The 21195-nt window shown below is 54.6% G+C and overlaps 8 protein-coding genes across 8 annotated transcripts; 4 read left to right on the plus strand and 4 right to left on the minus strand.

Annotated features, from left to right (window-relative positions):
- The first annotated feature begins 169 nt into the window (after window positions 1-169).
- On the plus strand, window positions 170-1862 carry BDZ83DRAFT_169574 (uncharacterized protein). Its single transcript, XM_060501459.1, has 5 exons — window positions 170-502; window positions 557-593; window positions 649-719; window positions 820-1196; window positions 1284-1862. The coding sequence occupies exons 1-5, from the start codon at window positions 263-265 to the stop codon at window positions 1825-1827; spliced, it is 1269 nt and encodes a 422-aa protein (XP_060368032.1). The 5' UTR covers window positions 170-262; the 3' UTR covers window positions 1828-1862.
- A 3228-nt stretch (window positions 1863-5090) lies between these two features.
- On the minus strand, window positions 5091-6227 carry BDZ83DRAFT_571330 (PrpF protein; the record flags this gene model as incomplete). The annotated part of the gene is made up of 1 exon (XM_060504399.1): window positions 5091-6227. The coding sequence occupies one exon, from the start codon at window positions 6225-6227 to the stop codon at window positions 5091-5093; it is 1137 nt and encodes a 378-aa protein (XP_060368033.1).
- An 838-nt stretch (window positions 6228-7065) lies between these two features.
- On the plus strand, window positions 7066-7787 carry BDZ83DRAFT_571239 (phosphatidylethanolamine-binding protein; the record flags this gene model as incomplete). Its single annotated transcript, XM_060504387.1, has 3 exons — window positions 7066-7364; window positions 7416-7582; window positions 7639-7787. The coding sequence occupies 3 exons, from the start codon at window positions 7066-7068 to the stop codon at window positions 7785-7787; spliced, it is 615 nt and encodes a 204-aa protein (XP_060368034.1).
- A 155-nt stretch (window positions 7788-7942) lies between these two features.
- BDZ83DRAFT_717369 (uncharacterized protein) lies at window positions 7943-8536 on the minus strand (the record flags this gene model as incomplete). The annotated part of the gene is made up of 1 exon (XM_060511940.1): window positions 7943-8536. The coding sequence occupies one exon, from the start codon at window positions 8534-8536 to the stop codon at window positions 7943-7945; it is 594 nt and encodes a 197-aa protein (XP_060368035.1).
- Window positions 8537-9027: 491 nt separating this feature from the next.
- Window positions 9028-12492, plus strand: BDZ83DRAFT_610825 (uncharacterized protein). Its single transcript, XM_060507612.1, has 7 exons — window positions 9028-9509; window positions 9929-10035; window positions 10210-10566; window positions 10657-11094; window positions 11153-11409; window positions 11468-12067; window positions 12122-12492. Exons 1-7 carry the CDS (start codon window positions 9396-9398, stop codon window positions 12256-12258), a joined length of 2010 nt encoding a protein of 669 aa, XP_060368036.1. The 5' UTR covers window positions 9028-9395; the 3' UTR covers window positions 12259-12492.
- Window positions 12493-12562: 70 nt separating this feature from the next.
- On the minus strand, window positions 12563-13757 carry BDZ83DRAFT_717371 (2OG-Fe(II) oxygenase family oxidoreductase; the record flags this gene model as incomplete). The annotated part of the gene is made up of 2 exons (XM_060511941.1): window positions 12563-13193; window positions 13456-13757. 2 exons carry the CDS (start codon window positions 13755-13757, stop codon window positions 12563-12565), a joined length of 933 nt encoding a protein of 310 aa, XP_060368037.1.
- Window positions 13758-14332: 575 nt separating this feature from the next.
- Window positions 14333-16326, minus strand: BDZ83DRAFT_610833 (PIG-X). The gene is made up of 3 exons (XM_060507613.1): window positions 15770-16326; window positions 15649-15709; window positions 14333-15568 (listed from the first exon to the last, which is right to left on the minus strand). The coding sequence occupies exons 1-3, from the start codon at window positions 16066-16068 to the stop codon at window positions 14384-14386; spliced, it is 1545 nt and encodes a 514-aa protein (XP_060368038.1). The 5' UTR covers window positions 16069-16326; the 3' UTR covers window positions 14333-14383.
- A 498-nt stretch (window positions 16327-16824) lies between these two features.
- On the plus strand, window positions 16825-20786 carry BDZ83DRAFT_169814 (uncharacterized protein). Its single transcript, XM_060501460.1, has 4 exons — window positions 16825-17166; window positions 17239-17549; window positions 17605-18928; window positions 18985-20786. Exons 1-4 carry the CDS (start codon window positions 16912-16914, stop codon window positions 20683-20685), a joined length of 3591 nt encoding a protein of 1196 aa, XP_060368039.1. The 5' UTR covers window positions 16825-16911; the 3' UTR covers window positions 20686-20786.
- Window positions 20787-21195: the final 409 nt, after the last annotated feature.

Here is a 21195-nt window from a genome sequence, read left to right on the forward strand (position 1 = left end):
CCCTGTCAGACAGGTCTTTGCTTTTTTTTTCACCCCTTCGTATGGCTAGAACCTGTGTCTTGACTCGATCATGCATATGTTCTTTCCGCTTGAAGAATGTGGATCACCCGCTTTGCCGCTGCGGAAAGGAGGTTTGACGGATATGTTAAGCCATAAGGCTCCCCCATCTCGTCTGGTGCGGCGTCTGTGGTACCTAGTTGAAGGCTAGATCTCCAGGCACCATATCCGCCCCGTCGTGTGAGACGGCACCGGACTCAAATTCATGATGAGAATCAGCGGTGCGCTCTTTGCTCGTCTAGCCGTACCGACAAACGCCACCGTTCAGCCCGAGGATGTCATCCAGACCGAGATCGTGCCCCTTTCCGACCGGGCGGTTCCCATTGTTGTCGTCAACGTGCTGTTGACGTTCGCCACAACACTATGGACGGGCATGCGATTATACAGCCGGCGGAAGAAGGGACAGTCTTTTACCATTGAGGATTTCTTGACTGTTGTTGCTCTGGTAAGAGACTACGTGGCTGCGAGTCGTCTTTCAGGTGTATTGACAACATACTAGATCGCCTTTTATGGGCTCGTGGCCTGCAACTTTGTCAGTAAGTTGGATCAAAAAGTTCTGCGGAGTTGTTCGAAACTGAAAGGCGGTTCTAGTGGTTTACCTTGGGGGAACCGGGCATCACTACTTGACCCTCCAGCCATATCACGTCGAACGCATGTCAAAGGTCAGCCTACGAAGATGTCCCCATCTTACCCCTGATTCTTACTTCTGTCGTCTCTTCCGAGAATCTCAACTAACAACACACCCCTCGGGGGAGATAACAGGCCGCATACGGTGTCCAAACCCTCTTCGCCATCTGCCTCGGCTTCATCAAGATCGGCATCACCCTCATGCTCCAGCGCGTCTTCTTCGTGCGGGGCTTCAAGATCGCCGCCCGCATCACCACGGGCCTCTGCGTCTGCTGGATGCTCTTTACCATCCTCATCGGCATCTTCATCTGCCAGCCCGTGGCCATGAACTGGAATCCGGCGACGCCCGGCGGCAAGTGCGGCGACCAGAACGCCGCCTTCGCGGCCGTGGGCTACTTCGACCTCGCGACGGATCTTATCATTCTCGTGCTGCCGATTCCCATGGTGTATAACCTGCAGCTGCGGTGGCCGCACAAGGTGGCTTTGTACATCATCTTTGGCGCAGGCGCTCTGTAAGGGAATCCCTTCCAGTTTCCTGCCCCCGCCACTTGTTATGCCATGATATGGATAGCTGACAATAGCCCTACGCATGTCTACAGAACCATGATCTTCGCCGCCTTACGATTGAAGAACGTCTTGACAATGGACTTCACGGACGTGACCTACTCCCAGGTCGGCGTCGTGCTGATGGGAACCCTCGAACCCGGCGTCGCCATCATAGTCTCGAGCAGTCCCCTCCTGAAACCGATATTCGACGCCACTGTTGGCCGCTTCTGGTCTTTACGCGGCACACGCGGTGCCACAACGAGATCGGGCGGGGCGGGGGCCGCCTCTGCGAAGCCGAACACCCTCCAGACGATTGGCCAATCCGGGCTCCTCGGGTCGAAACTCTCCAGAGGCGGGGGAGGGAGATTCAGCCAGATGCACTCGACGCACAGCGATGATGACGATGATTTGGAGCTGGATAAGTTGCGAGAGAAGAGACATAACGTAGCCGTTATGGTGGCCAGCGGGAATCCGTCGGAGGATAGCGTGGCGAGAGACTTCAAGGGGAGAGGGGACGATGCTTCGGGCTCCGAGGTTGGCATTTTGGTGACGAGCAAAACGGTTGTTGTGAGCGAGGCTAGGGGGAAAGGGTTGTGAGTTCTAATCTAGGTTCACGTCCAACTTATACTACGACCATCTACTACGTCACCCTGACCGCCTGAAACACTGGCTTTCGTATTGAGCGGTGTCAACGGTACACTAGGTCATGGATGTCCTTAAGAGGCCTATCTGCTTGTTGAATGTTTCGAAGCGGCTTGTAATCATACAAAAATGCCTTCAAAGCCGCTAAATATGCCAGACGAAGAGCTGAACGTCCATTTACCAGAGTCCCGCCCGCATTGACTTCAAAAGACCCCATCAGGTCTGGAACGAACAGCGCCATAGCATCCTCTTTACATCAAGTTGTTCTAAGAGAACACTGAACGAGTCACGGACAGAACATCGCAGGTGAGAATGCAACTAATCCTCGGAGGAGTTTACTCGAGACCCGCGGTGGTTTCCCCTCTTAAAACTGCTTTCGGTCAGTGGAATTATTCATATCGAACGGAATCAACAATTTAGTGTCGCTCCATAGATACTCCGCCCTAGTCAGGTCAGATTGACACACGCATCGACGACTGCTCATGTGATATAAGTTTCCGCTATTCGCCTTGGTGGTTCATTTAGCCATCTTTGGGAGGGCGGTAAGCATTAGCGTACTTCGCAGAATAAATCTCAGTCTTTGCACACGACTTCAGCTACGAGCTGTCAACTGCAGCTGGGTGCGGCGTACTGAATAGTCATGGTCGCCCGCGTTTCTTTGGCAGGATGCTGTTACACAAGTCTGCAATCCATTGATGAGAAGAAGTTTTGACTTCTTCAATGTTTACCGCAATGAACAGGCATTCTTGGACCGGCAGTCGCCGGCACACGCAGAGACCTCAAAGGTGCCGGATTACGAGGAGAACGTGGAACCGTCTGCGAGCACCGAGTGAGACTCGTGATGTTCCCAGTCTCATAATTTCGGCCAGACAAAGCCAGAAAAGACTTGAATGATCGAAAATTCACCGTTGTTCGCGGTGGACACTTCATTCTCGCTAAGTACCACTTCTATATGGTATAGGGAGAGATGCGGCGGGTTTTCCTTCTTCTCAGTAAGTACCCACCTATATCAAAGTCTCGACTCCATCACGGCTTTGAAGTCCTGTAATGACCTTCAATACTGCCTTGCATGCAAAAAAAACAAAAAAAAACATATTCATCTAAGGAGAGGAGATGTTTTGTGGTGACGAGCTGCATCACGGTCTCCTGAGTCCGCTTCGGACGACCCTCCATTACACCCGGTTCAGACCTCCAGTCATTTGTTTAGGTGGCGCTGAATCAATCATAAAGAGAGTGTTCATTGCAAATGGTGCCCACCTCCTGACATTCCTTTTCAAGAGGATCTGATATGCTGGTTCTTGGTAACAAGAAGACGGCCACGGCGGTTCATTGAAGGGAACAGCAGACATGCAGTGTGGATCATTGCCTTCCAGTTTGAGGTTTCATCCGGCATTCCTTGGCATAGGCGGTTAACATTCCCTTTCTCCAAACCAGCCTATTCTCTTGTTCTGTGTTTTTCTTTTAGTATCTCTTGTGAGATGTTGACTACTCATGCTTGAAACAAAAGGGATTGGCCACCTGCGTTCTTCAGCAAAGACGGTGGCTGTCCACGAGTATGGGGTCCTTTGAAACGAGGCAGTACTATCTCAGCCATGTTCATCGTCAATAACATGCGAATGAATATCTGCATTTCTGGATGCTGCTAAAAAAGATAAGGCCTTCAAAACAGCTAGGAGTTATACCTATATAAACAGCATGACATAGCAGCCGAGTATCCTATCGATTCGCAATCCCAGACCAACACATCCAACTTTACTCAACTCGCCGCGTCTTTGCCAGGATGTTTAAGCCTCCATTCAAAGATGAATCTGTGAAGGAAACGTCCGGAGATCTGCCTAGGTTTCCAGAAGATTCCGGAGACAAGCCGTATGCCGGAGAAAAATGGAACTCTGTCGGGCAATTGGGCGTATGGGCACCACTGCCTGCGTATGAGGAAAAATATGCACTCCAGATCAAGCATCGCGAGAAAGACCGCAGGCCAATCATGATTTTATACTTCAGGAATGACGATAAGAAGAAGTACGAACCACAAAGCTTTGCCTGGCTCGAGCCACTGCACGAGAACCCTCCAGAAACAGGAAAGGACGAAATGTACAACCATGTTTACAGCAAAAGTCAATGGCGACCCCTAGAAGAAGCAGACGGGCCGTATAAGCTAGACATCTCGTGTCCCTTTGGTGGCAGGAACATCGTAATGAAAATCGAAGCGGGGTTTCTGAGGATGGCGTGGATACCGGACCCGGGCGAGGACGACCCGCCGAAATGGCACTTGCTTTTGCCAGTCGATCATCCATTCCAAGATTCGGCTTTGATGGAGTTATATGAAGGAAGTTGGCGTGTACCCTGAGATAGGTGCTGCCGGCGTCAAGGCAGCCTTTTCAGTTTATCACACTCTCTTTTCGCATAGCAATAACCAACACCAAATCGTTGACCGTGCCAGTAAACATGCTCCGAAGAATACGCTGTCGCGTGTGGGCTGACGATGCTAGTTCCCATGTCCCTTTTCTCATGCAGCCCTTACAACTGTTGAGTGTCCCCTTGTACCATGTACGGTGGTCACGTATTACTTGACATCTATCGCGCCTATAAGTAGGTAAGAGACTTTTTCAGATGTAGTAAAAGGGCCGTAGCTTTGTATCATCAATTCGGAGTCCAGTTCTACCAAACTGAGTTCATCCTAATATAGTAGCCACGATCAGAAGTAGTGCCGTGCTGCCACCAAGGAAGGATCCTTGCCAACTCACCACCTATAAGCTTTTGGGATGAGCGCTGGCTTCCGGACTCAATACTTGTGAGTGAGGTGGGAGGTAAATTAAAGGGCCTGCGGAGGGCGCGGGATCTGCTCTGCTCTTGCTCCAGATCTCACAAGTGCCGCGAGATATGTCATCCCGTCAAGAATCGCTGTAACATCGTGCCTCAGCGTTGATAAGGCTCTGTTTTCGTGTAACTTTGCGCCAACGATCTCTTTGACAGAGCAGGTCAGAGCCAGCACTCGACGAGGGCGCTGATTGTGTGCTAGACGTTTCCACCTTGACCTACTTGATTCCAGGGGGCACTCGAGATGCTGCCCTACTCGTGAGTAAGACTACGCGTTTCTAGAACCCTTCATTCTTGGTTCAGTTGTTTACACTAGCCGTATCAGATATGCGTAGGATGGGTAGTGCGACAGCATTTGGTATTGGAGGAGGAGACTCGAGGCAACAGTCTCTTGCGCGTTGCTAGTAAAACACCTCGCCCTTCATCAGCACCCGAGCTGTGCGGCGAAGATCCGCCGACACAATCTCGCCACTGTCGAACGTAGCCCCGATATCCACCTTACCGCTCGGGTGCCCAATAACGACAGACTCCTTGGCACGACCACCGATGAGCTCCGCCGGGATGGTACCGGGCAACTGACTAGCAGCTCCGAGACACAGCGCGAGTGTCAACGGCACAGCCTTGTGCGCCTGGCCCATGGAGAGCGCAAGACAGCGGATATCAACGTCATCTGCGCGTGTCTCAGAGAAGAGCAGCACGATCTTGGGCACGCTCTCCACGTCCGGGTTTAGTCCCATCATAGATGCTCCCGCACGTCGGATCCCGTCCAGCTTGGTCTTCAGCTTGGCATCCGCCTCGACGGCTTGCGGCGTGAGGTCTTCGGGTGAGGGGATACCCAGGTCGGCGGCGCGGACAAAGACGCCCGGGTTGCTGACGTCGACGAGCGAGGCCTGAATGGTGCTTGCGTCCGGGAGGAGGAGCCAGTCGCGGGGGTTCCCCGTGGGGAGGGCCTTGCCCGTCTTTGCACCGGCCGGGTCTAGGAAGCTGAGGGTGATGGGGGAGGCGGTGCCGGGGACGCCGTCCATGATGTAGGCACCTTCTGGGGCGTACTTTGGTGAGTTGGACCCGTGAATGACGACCCTGAAGTGTGATGAGATGACTTTTGATGTATTGGTGTTAAAGATGCGCACGGTAGCGAACGTCTGGCCGTCGGCCCCTTGTTCAAGACGCGGGTTCGAAATGAGACCTTCGTCTAGGCTCATAGGCCCGACTGTCGAGGAAAGGTTTCCGCAGTTGCCTGCTGTGTCAAGGCTGCCGTCCTTGATGCCGACTTGGACAAAAGTATAGTCTACATCAACATCGGGGCGTGAGGGTGGAGACAGCACGACGATTTTGGACGTTGATGAGATGCCTGAGCCCATTCCGTTAAGCTGGCGGCCGTAATGGTCTGGCGAGCCCATGGCCGCAGGTAGAACCTGATGCCATTCGTTTTCTGGCGGGAGGTTGTGTCTATGGATGACGAGACCGTTAGACGTTCCGCCGCGGACGAAGAGCGCGGGAAATGACCGTGATGACGAATAGGGGCGCGTCGATGACATGTTTGCGGAGAGTCTAGATAACCCGGAAGCAGCGCTCTTTGTGTTCCTCAAGAGACTGCGGTGAATTTCTTGTAGCACCATCATTGCCAATGATTGCGATAATTAAAACAATTGTTGTTGTAGTTGATGGTGAAGTTTATTGAGACGGACAGTCCTCTGCGGTTGCTTTCCGCATGATTTCTTACCCACCACGCGGGAAATGTCCGTACCTGGGCCACTTCAAGCCACACGCGGCGCGGCGTCCGTCTACAGGGGTCGTGGACCACTAAAAGCCGTTAAGCACCGCCAAGCCGGAAGCACACGAGGAGGATCCCTGCAGTGATCCTCTCCAGAGTCTCACATCTCTTCTCTGCATTCTGAGTACCTCACCATATTGTGACTTGGTGAAGTACTCTATGTCGTTTGGCATATGGTCGAGTCTCATACAAAGGAAAAAAAGAGAAAAAAGAAGAGAAACTGAGAGATTTCTGCACCAAGTCCAGACCTCAATTCCCCGACGACTGATTGATCGGCGGAGTGATGACCGAATCGGCACCGAAATTACACAAGTCCAAGCCACCCGGGCTTGAGGCTTGTAAGACCGTCTGAAGTCAGGCATCGCGTCCGCTAAGCTGGAGATAAGCATGGACATACCGTAATAAGCGTTTCGGGTTGCAGAAACAAGCTTGATCATGGTTCTGAAGAACGGTCGATATATGGGATTCATATTTCCCCTCTCCCGTCTCATCTCATCTGACCTCGTCGTTACAGCCACGTTTTCGTACAACAACACAAGAAGCTATCAGTCAATTGTACAAATTCTTATATTGCAAACCACATGATTCTCATACCCGTCAAAATGAATCCGTACGTTGAAGTGACCCTGAGTTGGCTCCTCAAGAACTCCCGCGCTCACGACGCCAAATCTTTCTATACATCCCCTGCCTTCGCATCTCATTCGGAGCAGACCATCACCGTCACGTCGCCAGACTGCGGCGCGTCTCCCGCTACCTTGGGCCCTGAGTACATCACAGAAGGTGGCGGCCGTATCCCCGCGTTGTCTTGGTCCGCACCGCTGGACCTCGAGTCCAAGGTGAAGGAGTGGCTCATCGTGGTCGAGGATCCTGATGCGCCCCTGCCGACGCCCATCTGCCACGGGTCAGTGACCCATTTTTCAAAGAGAAGCATATGCTGACTTGTTGGTTGTAGTGTGTATGGTGGCATCGCTCCTGAGAAGAAACAGGTGAACCCGAAAGACTTTGAGATCGAGGATGAGAGCAAATCTCTACTAAAAGGCGGGTTTCATTGGGGCAAGGGGCGGAGAGAGGGCGTGTATGTTCCCCCGCGGCCTCTTATGAACCACGGTACCCACAGATGTGAGTCTTGATTCCTCTTGCATTCAAATAGAACCGCAAGATTGACTTGTCGACAGATTTCTTCCAAGTTGTGGCCCTGAGCGAGCCCCTGGATAAGACGATGCTGGAGGCCCGGGCTACCAGGGAACTAGTCGCTGAAGCGATCCAGGGCAAGGTTCTGGGTTGGGGTATGTGGATTGGTAGCTGTGAGCGGAAGTGGACGTGATGTCGAGGATGAGGAATTCCAACATTCAGCGCCGTTGCCACAAGGATGATGACAAGTATTGTGAGATGTTGACAGATACTTTGATGAGAATATGAAAATCGTAACGCTTGAAAAGATTGCCCATGACATCAGATGGTGTTAATGAGACATAACCTTCAACTGTCTTTATCGAGACGACGGTAAATCGCGTCCAAATGTTGTAAAATCAGGAGCGCAGAATGATCGGGCTCCAGGCTCGTGACGTCCAAACACATCTCGTTTTCATCTCCAAACTGAAAGATGGCTTCCTTTTCCCGGATCTTTTTCAGAGTCTCACCGTCAGTCAACTTGGTGTTACCAGCCGCCTCATCAGCCCCGGCAAATCTCCGGCCTCCAAGTCTCCTGACATTCTCATCCACGTCGCAATGCAACACGACCGAGATAAACAGCACGTCCCTTTTCTCAGCAGCCGCCTTATAATCTTGCGCCGCTTCGCTGCCGAGAGGACCCGACTCCCGCGCGTCTGTGAAGATGAAGGTCTTGTCCGCAAGCGCAGGATGTGTGGCGATGGTGTCGAGAGCATGCCTGCGAAACGTGGTTCTCAGATCGTTGTACGCCTCAACGTCGTCTCGGTCGAGCAATGCGGCAACGGGGTCAATTAGCAGGTGGTTGTGGAAGACGCGGCTGCGCGGGATGAGTTTGGAGACAGCGTTGGCGATGGTGAGTTTGCCCACACCCGGGTAGCCGTTAATGTAGATGAAGCAGGCCATTGGATTGTGCATAGTTTCCACAACACGCAAATGTTCTCGGCAGGGATTTTACCAGAATGATGATCAAAGTGATTATCAACTTCATTTTATCGAGGAAACTCAAAGCTTTCTCCGACTACCAGGCTAACTTCAGTGGCAGCTGCGTCTTGCTTCAGTGACTCACCAATTGAGGCCAAGGTTCATACCTCCGTGGCGCACCTTAAGGTGTGTTGACTCAATAGATCAGTTGGTGAATGGCCCTTCTTCATACTTCTTTGGCCTTGCCTACATAGTCAATGGACATCGGCATGCATCAGCCTAAAGTATATGTTCGAATGTGGCGTCTAGGTACGAGTGTATTGAGTAAGTCGTGTGCTACACGACAAGCATCTGACTCGCCGCCTTGATCGTAAACACCATAAACTTCTGGCGATGACTCAAATAACGGATCGAAAGGAAGGCACTGGCTTCGATGTTGGCCTGATTGCAAATTAAAAGTGCTCACCTTGAGATAGAAGGAGGTACGGACATTGTCCGCGATAAGACCGCCGTTGAATCCTTCAGAAATGTACTTGGTAAGCGCACGTGATCGTCTCCTCTTTCTCTGGTTGCGGTCGCGCCGTCTGCTGTCCAGCATTTCTCATCACCTCACCTTTCTTTTGCATTGCCGAAACCGCGCCGAGTTTCCCTTTCTCTCCTCTCCACCTCTGCCATCAACAACTCACACGACCACAGCAGCTGCCAGCAAGTGAGCCAGACAATCAAAGCGAGCACCCACAACTGCGCTAGAATCGGCTCATTTAAACATACAAAGAGGCGTTTAAACCTGGACAAGGAGGCAGAGCGCACGCACGCACGCGCGCACCCTACCCTTAACTTGATGGACCCGCCGCTCAAGAGCCCCGCGTCGGCACAGAGGGATACCTCGCCCAGCCCTCCAGTGCCGAACCGGATCCGGCGCAATACAGCCTGCACGAGCTGTCGCGACTCCAAGGTGGGCGTTCACTTTTCCTCCGATACTCCCTTTTTGTATCCGTACATGCCTTTTATACATACCCCGGACCAGTTCATCTTGTATCTGTCCCTCGTACCCCTTGCATGGCTACCTTATCTCGTGGTGTTTTAATCTTTTAAACATTCTGCTGCCACATATGTCACGCATGCCCCGTGCCCCTCCAACGCCTCTCCCGGTTCCTATTCCCATTGGATCGCGGTTGGCATCCGGGACTCGGGAAGGACGGATGGGGGGCCACCTCGTCAGGTCCCCTGGGGCTCATCATGCAATGTCAGCAAACATGCCGAAGAATATTCCTGTTCCTTCGGTGTTTCTGCATGTTCAGGAATCCGTCGCACGGCTATACCGAATATGACGTCCCGTATGCTAACTGAATGTCTTTGGACGACTGGAAATAGGTCAAGTGCAATGCGAGCTACACGCCCAATAAGCCGTGTCAACGTTGCTCTAAGCTCGGTATACAATGTGTCATTGACAAGTCTCACAAGCGGATGACCAGACGAAGGTGGCTTCCCTTTTCTTCTCTTCTCCTTTCCTCCCTGCTCCCAAACGCGCCCTGCCTGTCTTTCAATTCCTGGTGCCCCAATATTATTGTGTGTGTGTGTGTGTGTGTGTGTGTGTGTCCGTCTAGAAAAAGATCACGGTCTAATGTCTCCGCGCATGTGTGAACGTCAAACAGCAAACTAGAACAACTCGAAAAGGAAGTCCAAACTATCAAGAATGCCGTCAACCCGAGCCCCGTCTCCGCCACTGGCATCCTCCCTCCTGCCGCCTTGCCGCTGCCGCTGCCGAGCCCGAGCACTGCCTACCCCGGAGCCGCCAGTGCCTTTTCGGACCACCGGCCGCCCCCATCCGCATCAAGGGTGAGCCTGCCGGCCTTGTCTCCCGTTCAGCAAGCCCGCCAGCCGGAGCAGGTTCCAACACCGACCCTCACATCGCATACGACACCTACGGGTCCCGCGAGGCAGCCCGCCCAGCCAAGGGCTTTGGGGTCCAAGGTACTGTCTGGGGAGGATATCGACTTTTACTTTGACCAGTGAGCTACCTCAACCCTTCTTCCTATATCATCCCCAAGCCAGGGTGTATCCGTATCAGAGAAACAGAGACTGAGACGTCATGACAAAAGCTACTTTGAGCACTTCCACCCTTACTTCCCCATCGTCCGCTCCCAGGACCCAGACAGGCTCTACAAACAGAGCCCCATTCTCTTCTGGACCCTTATCGCCATCTCCTCGCGGCGGTACACTCGCGACGCCGGCCTCTTCCCTTTCCTCATCGAGAACCTTCCCCGCGAGGTTTGGGCGGCTGTTTCGAACCCGCCCATCAGCATGTCCACCGTTGACGCACTGCTCGTCCTCTGCACATGGCCCTTACCCTCCATCCGCTTCCTCAACGACCCATCGTCCTCGTACGTCGCCATCGCGCAGAACGCTGCGCTGCTGCTGGGCTTGCATACGGGCCGTGGCACACATCCCGAGTTTTGTATAGGGCCGAACCGGCAGACTGACATCACCGACGAGGAGGCGTGCTTTACCTGGATGGGATATAACATCCAGGCTCAGAGGTAACATTTACCTTGAATCCCACCACTTTCTTGACGTTCAGACTGACTGGTGAAACAGAGTCGCCTCAAGTAACGGTTTCCCGCCCCCGGCCGGCTTCTTCAATGAAGCCGTCAACAGGGCCGCTGGCGGACGATCACTCCCTGATGCCCTGGGGTACTTTGGTCTGCTGTATGAGATGCAGAAGTTCTCCAACAGGTTGAGTCGGACCGTCTTTTCCGTCGCCGAAGAAGGCGAGGGCGTGCCGGACACCGTCATTCAGCTGCTAGAAGACGAGCTGAACAAGCTCAAGCAGCTACAAGCTCGACACAACTCTGGTTCGTAGAAATGATTCTTCTTTCCAAAATGGGAACCTCCCTTTACTGATTAATACAGACCTCGACCTCTTCACCATCCTAGCCGTCCAATTCGAGCTCCAATCCTACTACTTCATCCCCCTCTCCACCGTAGACAAACCCACCTTCCGCCACAACGTAAATCGCGCCTACAGCACAGCCCAAGCCCTCATCAACCTCTCCTTACGCCTCGAGTCCTCGCACCGCTTCCTCCTACACGCCCCGCAACACGTCTTCCGCACCATCCTCGACGCCGCCGCCGTGATATTCGACGTCCTCGTCTCGGGCCACGCCACGGATGTCGAGCTCGCCAACGCCGACGTCTCGGTCAAGAACGCGCAGGAGGCCCTGCGGCGGTGTTCCGTGCAGGAAGGCGATTTCGCAATGCGCGTGCTGCGCATGTCGGAGAGTTATTGGAGTCTAAGGCACATGATGCCCAAGCTCGAGGCGCCCATCTCGCAGTATCCGCACCGCACGGGTGCCGTCATCGCGTTTGGGACGCTGAGGCGGTGGAAGAAGGAGCTTGATCAGGCGAGGGTCGGGCAGGGCGGTTCTGGTGTTGGGGTTGGTGGTGCCGGTGGTGTTGCTGGAGGAGGCGGTGTTGGACAAGGGACTGGGGCGGGCGGCACGGCGTCGACGCGTGAGTGTAGGGGCGGTCGAGGGTTCGGTGGGAGTGTTGCTGACCTTGTGGTAGCGGCGGCGACGGATGCGAACGCGAGCCTTGTGCCGACGAGTGACCCGCTGCAGGATATCGACTGGTCGATGCTCATGGACGACTTTGACTGGACGGCTGGGGGTGGAGGAGAGCCGAATTTCCTTGGTCTTTCATAGTAGGTGTTGTGTGTCTGTGAGAAATGCGGCTAACGTGCGCATGTGTGTTCTGTCGATGCTTTTTACCATTTCTTTTCTCTTTCTTTTGCTGCAAGCAAGCCGGAGCATTTTGGTGGCTGGATATTTTTGCATCATTTATGGACGTACGTTGGTGGACCGGGGGACTAGATCACTTGAGAAGGGGTGCTGAAGATGGATGTTCTCGTTGTCGTACAAAAGAACAGACTGAGCAATAATTAATGTTACATTTTAAGCTGCACATCTTTTGAAGCTACAGTGCTGTAGAAGCCCGACTCTTGTCATCTCACTCTATCCTCCCAGTGCTCCAAATATTCAGCCCGACTTTGACGCCCTTTTTGACCGGCAATCCGGCGTGCCACGTCTCGTCATACCCGGCACCGCTCCCATCAGCCCTGAAGTTCTCCCAGTACACCGCGTTGCCCGGAACAGGCTTGAAGGTAGTCCCCTTTACCTCCTCCTCACCTCCCATCTTCTTCTCCTCACCACCATTCCTCCCAACACACCCCACAAACCGACACCAAGCCTCCTTCTTCAACCCCGGAACCTCCAACAATGGAAATTCCGTCCCGCCACCAACCAACCCATCCCCGTTCCCCGTCCCCGGCGGTACCTCGTTCTCATCCTCGCCGCGCGCGTCAACCCAAGCCATCATACTGCTCACCCGGCCCCACCCGCCGCGGTTGGCGGTCCAGTCGAAGTGATACGAGTAATGCCCGCCCTCGACGTACCGCTGCGTCCGCAGCCTCTCGATCCAGAGGTCCTCGCGCCAGCCCTGGAGGGCGCGGGCGCGGGCCTCGATGCAGCGAACCGTGTCGTCGCGCGGGAGGAGGGCGACGTCGGAGGAGCGAATGGAGGTGTCGCGGTGGGTGTTTGCGCCGTTGTGGGTTATTGTTGAGGGTTCGAAGATGGGGTTGCTGGTAGAGATGTGAGTAGGTGAGTGAGATGAATTTGAGATGAGTTGGGGGTAAGTTGGGGTGAGGTGAGGTGAAGTGAGATATGGGTGAGATTGAGTGCTGGGTAGGTGAGATGCTTCTGAGAGAGCATGGATTGATTCATCTTTCTCTCGTCCGCAGTCGTAACCAAAAGTCTGGATGCGTGTGTGACGTGACAAGAAGTAAGGTAAAATATGTATATGCAAGAAAGGGAAAAGCCCATAGAGCTGAAAAAAATACATACCTAATCTCAAGCAAATGCTTCCTTTCTTCCACACTCAAAAACCCTTCAATGTACAACACCAACGGCTCCTTGGAAAAGATGCGCACAGAGTAATCGTCGGGCGGGCACGACAGGGCCGTGGCGTTGGGGTGTTCAATGGCGAGGAGGGACTCGTTCATCTGCGGCCGGGGCGAGCGGGCCACCCGGTTCCGGCTTGTGCTACTCCGGCCACTGCCGGATGTTGACGACGGGGAGAAGAAGTCGACGAGGGGGTCGGAGAAGAAGATGAGGAATGCCACGAGGGCGATGACGTAGGAGATCATTGTTGGGGAGGGGTGAGATGCATCGGTGGCTTTGGGGAACTCAATTGGCAAACAAATGGGCGCGGCTTTCTCGAAGGTGAGGAGAAAGAAAAGTGAACAACTGAGAAATGTCGTTGGGATAATCAGGCGATATCCATGTTGGAGGCTTCCGCGTCGCCCGCGTTCTGAGGTGTTGGTTGTCAAGGGGGGCTCCGCCACAGCCGGGCCGTGCAAATCCGCGACACACTGTAGGGAGTTGGCAATATGCGAGATGATCATGATTTCATCTTCGACAGTCAACTACCTCTCGTAAGATTACTTAATCATATCCAATTACTATAATGAACCAAAAAGAGTTCACCCCCCCGGTGACGATTGGGGGCTACATCTCTTGGTGCACATGCTGGGATTCGAACTCGGGTACTCGCTAAGCCTGTCGTCGAGTAGGCTGGTTGGCGTATAAATTGAATGTTGACCATGAACCACTCCACCACCCAGCCAGTTTGACCTGACCCCCGACCTAGAGGGCGCCTGCTGGCTGGTGACAGGAATGGAATTGACGAGGTCTATACACCCTTCACGGTCAGGCGGTAAGGCACGGTAAGATAGTGGTATATTCCAGGTGTGTGTGTGTGTGTGTGTGTATTCTACTGCTTCTTCTTCTCGCCAACATCCGCCCCGCCCTGCCTTCCGTACCCCGTCTTGGAGTACGCCGCCACGAGCTTCCACAGGACCCACGCGAACCCAACAATCACCGCAGCCGCCGTCCCGGCGCGAACCCACTCTGCCTGCCCGGCCTCGAGAACCGGCACGCGTACGGTGCTCGTGAGCCGACCCCCGTCTCCTCCGACAACGGGTCGCGGCTCAACGTGCCAAAACACCGTCCTCGGTCCGAATAACGCGTCATATCCGAGATTCACCCTCTCAAATGGACTACTAGGGAACTTTGTACCCTCTTCGGACGAGCACGCCCAGAAGACGGCCGGGTAGGGCACCTCTACCTCGGTGTACCCGCCCGCCGCGGGTTCGAGGTATCGGAGGTGCAGCGGGATCTCCGCCGTCCAGTCCTGACTCTTCTTCCCCTCTTCCGTCGTCGTCGGCGGCGCGAGCTCGAGAAGGACACCGGAGCCCCACGGCTTCGTAGCGTACGCAGGCGCCTCGAGGTCGACAGGCGCGCTGGCGTAGCGTAAGGCAGTCAAGTTCTTAGACTTGAGGAACAGATCGTCCGCAAGCTGGTAGCGGTCCGCAAAGATAGTCTTTGGCAGCGTGAGGTGCGCGTGGACAGCGCAGTAGGCATCCTCCACCGGCGGCTCCGCCGAGTCGAAGCGCAGCTGCAGCGACGGGTGCAGCCCGGTCGGCTCGAGGAACGTTGCAGAGAAGGAGCTCGTGCGTTGCGATGCCTCATCTCCCGAGTCCGAGTGCAGCCGGTGGCGGGCGGGCACGTTGAAGAGGACGGGCGCGGGCTTCTTGTGCTCGCCGAGGACGGTGAGGCCGCCCGCCATGCCGATCTCGTGCGGCTCCGGCTTGGCGGTGGAGTCGGTTGTGAGGATGCCGACCTCGGTCCTGTGGTTCGGGGTCGAGTCGACGGCGACGCGGTGTTTGCCGTAGGGCCATTGTGCCGTCAGCTTGAGGGCGTGCGAGATTGTGTCGTAGGAGATGTCAAAGGATGCCGCCGTCTTGAGGTCCTCGGCGCGGGACTTGCATTTCGTGTCTGATGCTGGGCAGAGCTTCTCGGCTGTGTACTGGCTGAAGGCGGCGAGGCTCTCTAGGGGCTCGTAGTATTGGAGTGCTGCGGAGTGAGAGAACCTATCGTTGGGGAGGGTTGTGAATGACTTTGTTTGACAGAATTAGTCTTGATGGTCTTGTCTGGTTGGGTCTGAAGGCGGGATAGTTGCGTGTATGTATAGCTTACCTCTGACGATGTACAACTGCTCCCACCAAAGGCGTCCTTGAGAGCCGCGCATAATCTTGTTCTTCATCTCATGTTAGCTTTTCTTATTTAGCCCGGACAATACCCACTAATTGAGACTCACGCGTCCCATTTGATCTCCGCCTTCTTTGGCGTATAAAAGAGATGGAAACCTGGTGATACCCTCGAAGCCAATGGGCCAATAGTGTCATAGGCGAACGGGCTGACCCATCTGATGTGTAGCTCATGACTCTGACTCAGAAGCTGGGAAAGCTCAGAGGGAAGCTCCTCAAGGGCCAAGGTTATTCTATCTTCCCGGACAGATAAGAGCTCGGGACCCTTTACGCCGGCATCGCTGATCTCGAGAGACTCCGGAGGCGCGCCGTCACTTGGCTTATGAATGAAGGTGATTCGCTGACGCATATTGGACGATGGCCTAAGCAATACAGCTGCAGACCCGGGTAACTAAGTTCCGGTTCAATGTAAATGCTCTGGATATTACTAGAAGATGAGTGAATGAGTTGGACGCAAGGTGGTAAGGTCGATGAAAGTGGATTCTTCGGTGACGTGAACGGGTTGGTGTGATCAGAGTGTGAACAGTGTGCTCGGATGGGTCCGTTGGCATCGATGTCGGAGCTGGAGACCCGTCGCTGAGGACACTTCGTTCGGTGCCGAATCCAGGAACGTCTACTGACTCCACTCAAGCTTCTGGTTTACTGTTTGGAACACTAGCCACACTCAGCCACCCAATACCAAGAACGTACAGGCTTAGGTAAGTAGACACGTGTGGGGGCCAAAATGGACCCATAATTTCACGGGTCCAGTCCGCCCTGCCACATTCGGTCACCGGCTCATCAGCCACGCTAAGCCGTTTTGGCTACCGAAGCTGGCGCGGAGTGGGATGCCCCTCCAGCCCGTCCGCCTTCCGTCGACCGAGACGAACGGGGCCTTGTCGAAAGGCACCGCCGACGACATCTTTTCTCTCATTTTTCCCTCTCTCGCAACCCAGAGGCTGCTTTTTGCTATACCTGACGATGCATCAGACGCCACCACGATTTCTACAGACCATTTGGCTTCCACGGCCCTCCTAGCACATCTGGTTTTTTCCGTGTCACTATTTACACCTCATGAATACTTAGATTGTGGTAAAAAAGATATCCGGCGCCGTGCCTCACTCTTTGGCCACGAAAGCGCGCATAACTTCTACCTGAACACCCACGTATCGGCTCATAGATTGGCCAAGGCTTGCTCCGAAAGCCAGTGAACATGGGCGATCACCAGCCGTACGTGACCATTCGGTCTCGGCGGCCTCATGACGGGAACAGCGTGAGCAGTGCAGACTCAACTGTAGGTGCCAGGATCTCGGCGATCCAGTCGCGCAGAGTACGTGTAGACTCACAAGCCGGTCATGACCAGTACGGTTCCAGCTCTGGCGATGCGCCTCGGCCCGCCACACATGATATCAGCCGCGTGAGCTACCACATCAAGCACCTTGACAGCTTCGCTCAGACTCTAGAGAATGTAAGTCGAAAGATGATGTAGTGATGCTAGGTTATGTGACAGAAGACACATGCTGACGCTTCATCCACAAAGTCTGCAAATCGAGCATTTCCGAATCGCGGGAAATCATCACAGCGGTATTCAAAAGTGCAGGCCTTGCTCCTCCACTGGGGCTGTGACGATCTCTTTGTGTTACCTGAGCTGGAGGACTTGGAACGGTGCCTCCGCGAGGATTATGCCTTTGACACGGAAATTTTTCCTATACCGTCTGAGAATTCACATTTAGAGCTCATGATGCAGGTCGGCAAGCTGATCAAAGACCACGAGGCTCAAGACACGCTCTTTTTAGTCTACTATGGTGGCCATGCCAGGATAGACGAGTCTCGTCAGAGCACTTGGTGCGCGTAAGTCTACAGCATCGTCTCGAATTTATCACGCACAATCTCACGAAACCACTAGCACGCGACATCCCGACTCGCCATGGCTGCAATGGTCCGCAATCCAGACCCTGCTAGAGCGCTCGGCGTCCGACGTTCTCATCCTCCTCGACTGCTGCGCGGGAGCAGCAAGTGCAACGTTCCCCAACGGCAACAGTATCACCGAGACCATCTCCGCCTCGAGCTGGGACGCCATCGCCCCGGACCCGGGTCGCTACTCCTTCACAAACGCCCTCATCGAGGTGATGCAGGAGTGGAGACTCCGTACCTTTTCCGCGGCCATGCTGCACGCCGAGGTCCTCGCCCGCCTGAAGCACCCGCGCCCCGTCACCATCAACGGCAAAGTATTTGAGGCCAGGTCGACGCCGGTTCACTTCATGATGACGTCGAACCATAAGGCGCCGAGCATCGAGTTGTCCCGGGTCGTGTCGGCTGAACAGCGGCCGCCGTCGCCGTCGCTGGATGTCGCGGTGAATGCAGATGGTAGCGGATCGCCCGAGGGGATGACGGGTGGGCGAGGGCCTGGCGCACCAGTGGCAGGGGAACCGAACGAGGATACGCCGCATGTCATGATCTCGCTGGCACTGGAAGACAATCAGCAACTAGACCTCAGCGCCTGGGAGCAGTGGTTATCCAATTTCCCCGCCCTGGCAAAGTATGTCAAAGTCCAGGGGGTGTTCAAGAGTCATTCCACATTGCTCCTCTTATCTATGCCAGTGATGGTATGGGATCTCCTGCCGGAGGATCATGCGACCTCATTCATAGCCTTCATTCGTTCAAATAACCTAGTGACAGAGAGGAGTCGCAAAGACGATGACGCTAGTGCGAATATTTCGGTGAGCCGAGACGCTCGTGTAGTGCAAGACAACACACAACCGGACTCTGCCTCAATGGGCACCTTTTTCTCAGATGTCACATACACGAACGCTCCAACGATAACAGGCAGCGTCATGGGGACACAAGTGGGAGGCAGCGGGCCAAACGTGAGAATACACGAAGGAGGGATCCAGGAGTCAGAGACCGAATCACCATCATCATCGCCAGTCGTCAGATCATCGCGGCCACTTCAGTCGCTAAACCCAACAACGTCCATTGGAACCCTACAACGGCACAACACCTCATCTTCTCAAGTATCATTGGAGGGCACGCCGATATCCAGATCAATGATCCCGAACCAGCAGAGAAGCGCGCGGAGGACCATGTTACACGACATCCCAGAACCGCCCAAGTTCTCACAGCATGTTGAGATCTTGCTGCAACAATACTACAGGCAAGAGCCGTTGCCAAACGATGACCAAAAGAATTTTGTTGCCTCAAATTTGGGCATAGAGCTGTGGCACGTCGAGGTAGGCTTCATTATCCACCCTCTCCCTCATTAAGAATGGCGTAATAACTGTAGCAGGCCTGGTTCCATCACCGGCGGGAACGAGATGTCGTCTCGCAGCAATTTCAAACCCTTAGAATGAGCGGTGACCCGGCTCCAGGAGCATGCCAAGGAGCCCAGATGATATTACCGCATCACCTTCAAAGAATCATCGAAGTCCTATCTTCAAGCATGATCCTCATTATTGATCTCCGCCCTCCAGCAGACTTTGAGAAATCTCATATCAAGGGGGCAATCAACCTCCGCGCCCCGTTAAACTTCGTCAAAGAAGCTTCGTTCGACATGATCGAGCGAGCGTTCCCAGACCAACGAAGCAGACAGGTCTTTGGCGAGTGGCAGTACGCCACATGCCTGGTCATCTACGACCGCGTTATAGACGCCTCGCGAGACTGTCCCGTAGCCGACGTCCTCTATGACAAATTCAGAACATGGGGTTGGCCAGGCCGGTGCTTCGTCCTCAAAGGCCATTACAAGGAGTTCAGCGTCTCGTACAAGACTTCCATCACCGGATCAAAGGTGTTGAGCGAGATAGAGCATCAGAATCAGCAGCAGCAAAGCCCGGATCCCCTCCGCCAAGAAGCACCGGCGGCCGCACCGTCAGAGACTGATGACGCGGCGGCGAGGAGGAGAGCGCGGTACCAGGAACTGCTGACTCAAATCGACGACGAGGGATTAGTCGCCAACAGCAGCAGTAACAACAGAAGCAGTTACTACGCCTCTTCGTCGAGACCCGATCCCAACAACAACGACCACGACCCGTCGGCCACTAGCTCAGGCCGCGGCGCGCGAGCCACGACGAGCCAGCATGAACAAGATCTCGAAGCCGAGTTCCGGCGTCGCGTCCCGGACCTTTACCGCAAAGCCCTGGAAGTCCATGACAGCAGCGGTAGTGGCGGGGGCCGGGCTGCCGAGACGCCGCGCGACACTTCCGCCCCTGCCCCCGCCCCTGGCGCTGCTTCTGGTGACACTGGCACTGGCGGTGGCGGTGGGACAGGAATAGCAGAAACGGTGACGGGTGCAGCATCAGCAGCACTAGCAGCAGCCAAATCATCAGAGGAAGCAGCGACAGGAACAGCAACGAGATGGGACGGCGGCTCTGCCTTGCGAGGAGGTGGAGGTGGAGGTGGCAATGCCAACAACACCACCGACGGGGAGGGGGACAGGAACAGTACCACAACCTTTGGATTCGACACAAAGGCGCCGCTGGTCGAGTATCTCGACAGAGGCCTCTCCCACATCCGGCAAGGGAAACCCGTCACGTCCGCCGCGAGTGACAGCTGGCGACCCATCGACGTGGCTCCGACCTCTGCGTCGTCGTCGCTGTCATTGACAAACACCACCAACACCGCGATTGGTGGGATGTCGAAACTTGCCGCGGAGGGCTGTCATGCCCACTTTGACTCAGGGGCCGCCGTCGCCCTCGCCACGTCGCTGGGTTCTTCAGATGATTCTTATGTGAAGATCAGCAGGGGAGATGCGCAGTACGCGGGCGATCTCCCTGCTGGTCTTGGTACTCCCCCGAACCCGGGCCATCAACAGCAGTACCAGCACCAGCACCATCATCACCAGAACCAGAACCAGAACCATCACCGCGGCGGCCTCGTCGGAGGAAAAGACGGGACGACGAGGGATGCCCACGTCGTCGTTGGTCCGTCCGGGGATGAAACGTCCAAAAGGGGCCGGGGCGGTTTCCTGAATAAGGTTCTGCGAAGGGCATAAACGTTGAAAGAGTGCTTGTCCCTGGTTCGGGTGTCATGGTTTTCTGTAGAGTTGAGGGGAGGGAACTTCCTTTTCCAAACATGGGGCTGGCTTGGAGGCCAGAGGGGAAAAGATGTGATGCTCGTGGGCGTTCGTCTCAGGAACCCTTTCTTTCGCGAGCTGGCGTCTTTTTTCGGACTTTTGGTTTTGGACGGAAAGTTGTATGGTGTGTATGGTGCGTGTGTGCGTGTCAATGTCGATGGTCAGGGCACAACCAAGCAGTTGCCCATCAATGGGAGAGAGTTGGGGTAGGAACCATCTTTGGATACACACGATATACGATGCTATTCACGGCACACCACCACCACACCACCACCACCACCATCACCTCGCTCTCCTCTTTTTTTTACTTTGGTGTTTCTAGATGGAGCGTTTCTTCCCCCCTAATTCGATGTTTTGGGATCAGGGGCAACTTTCTCGTTGGCATTGATGGAAAGACTATAGATGAGCATACTTTGGTTTGGTTTGATA

This window comes from Colletotrichum acutatum, assembly GCF_030867785.1.
Source record: "Colletotrichum acutatum strain CBS 112980 chromosome Unknown BDZ83scaffold_20, whole genome shotgun sequence".
NCBI lineage: Eukaryota > Fungi > Ascomycota > Sordariomycetes > Glomerellales > Glomerellaceae > Colletotrichum > Colletotrichum acutatum.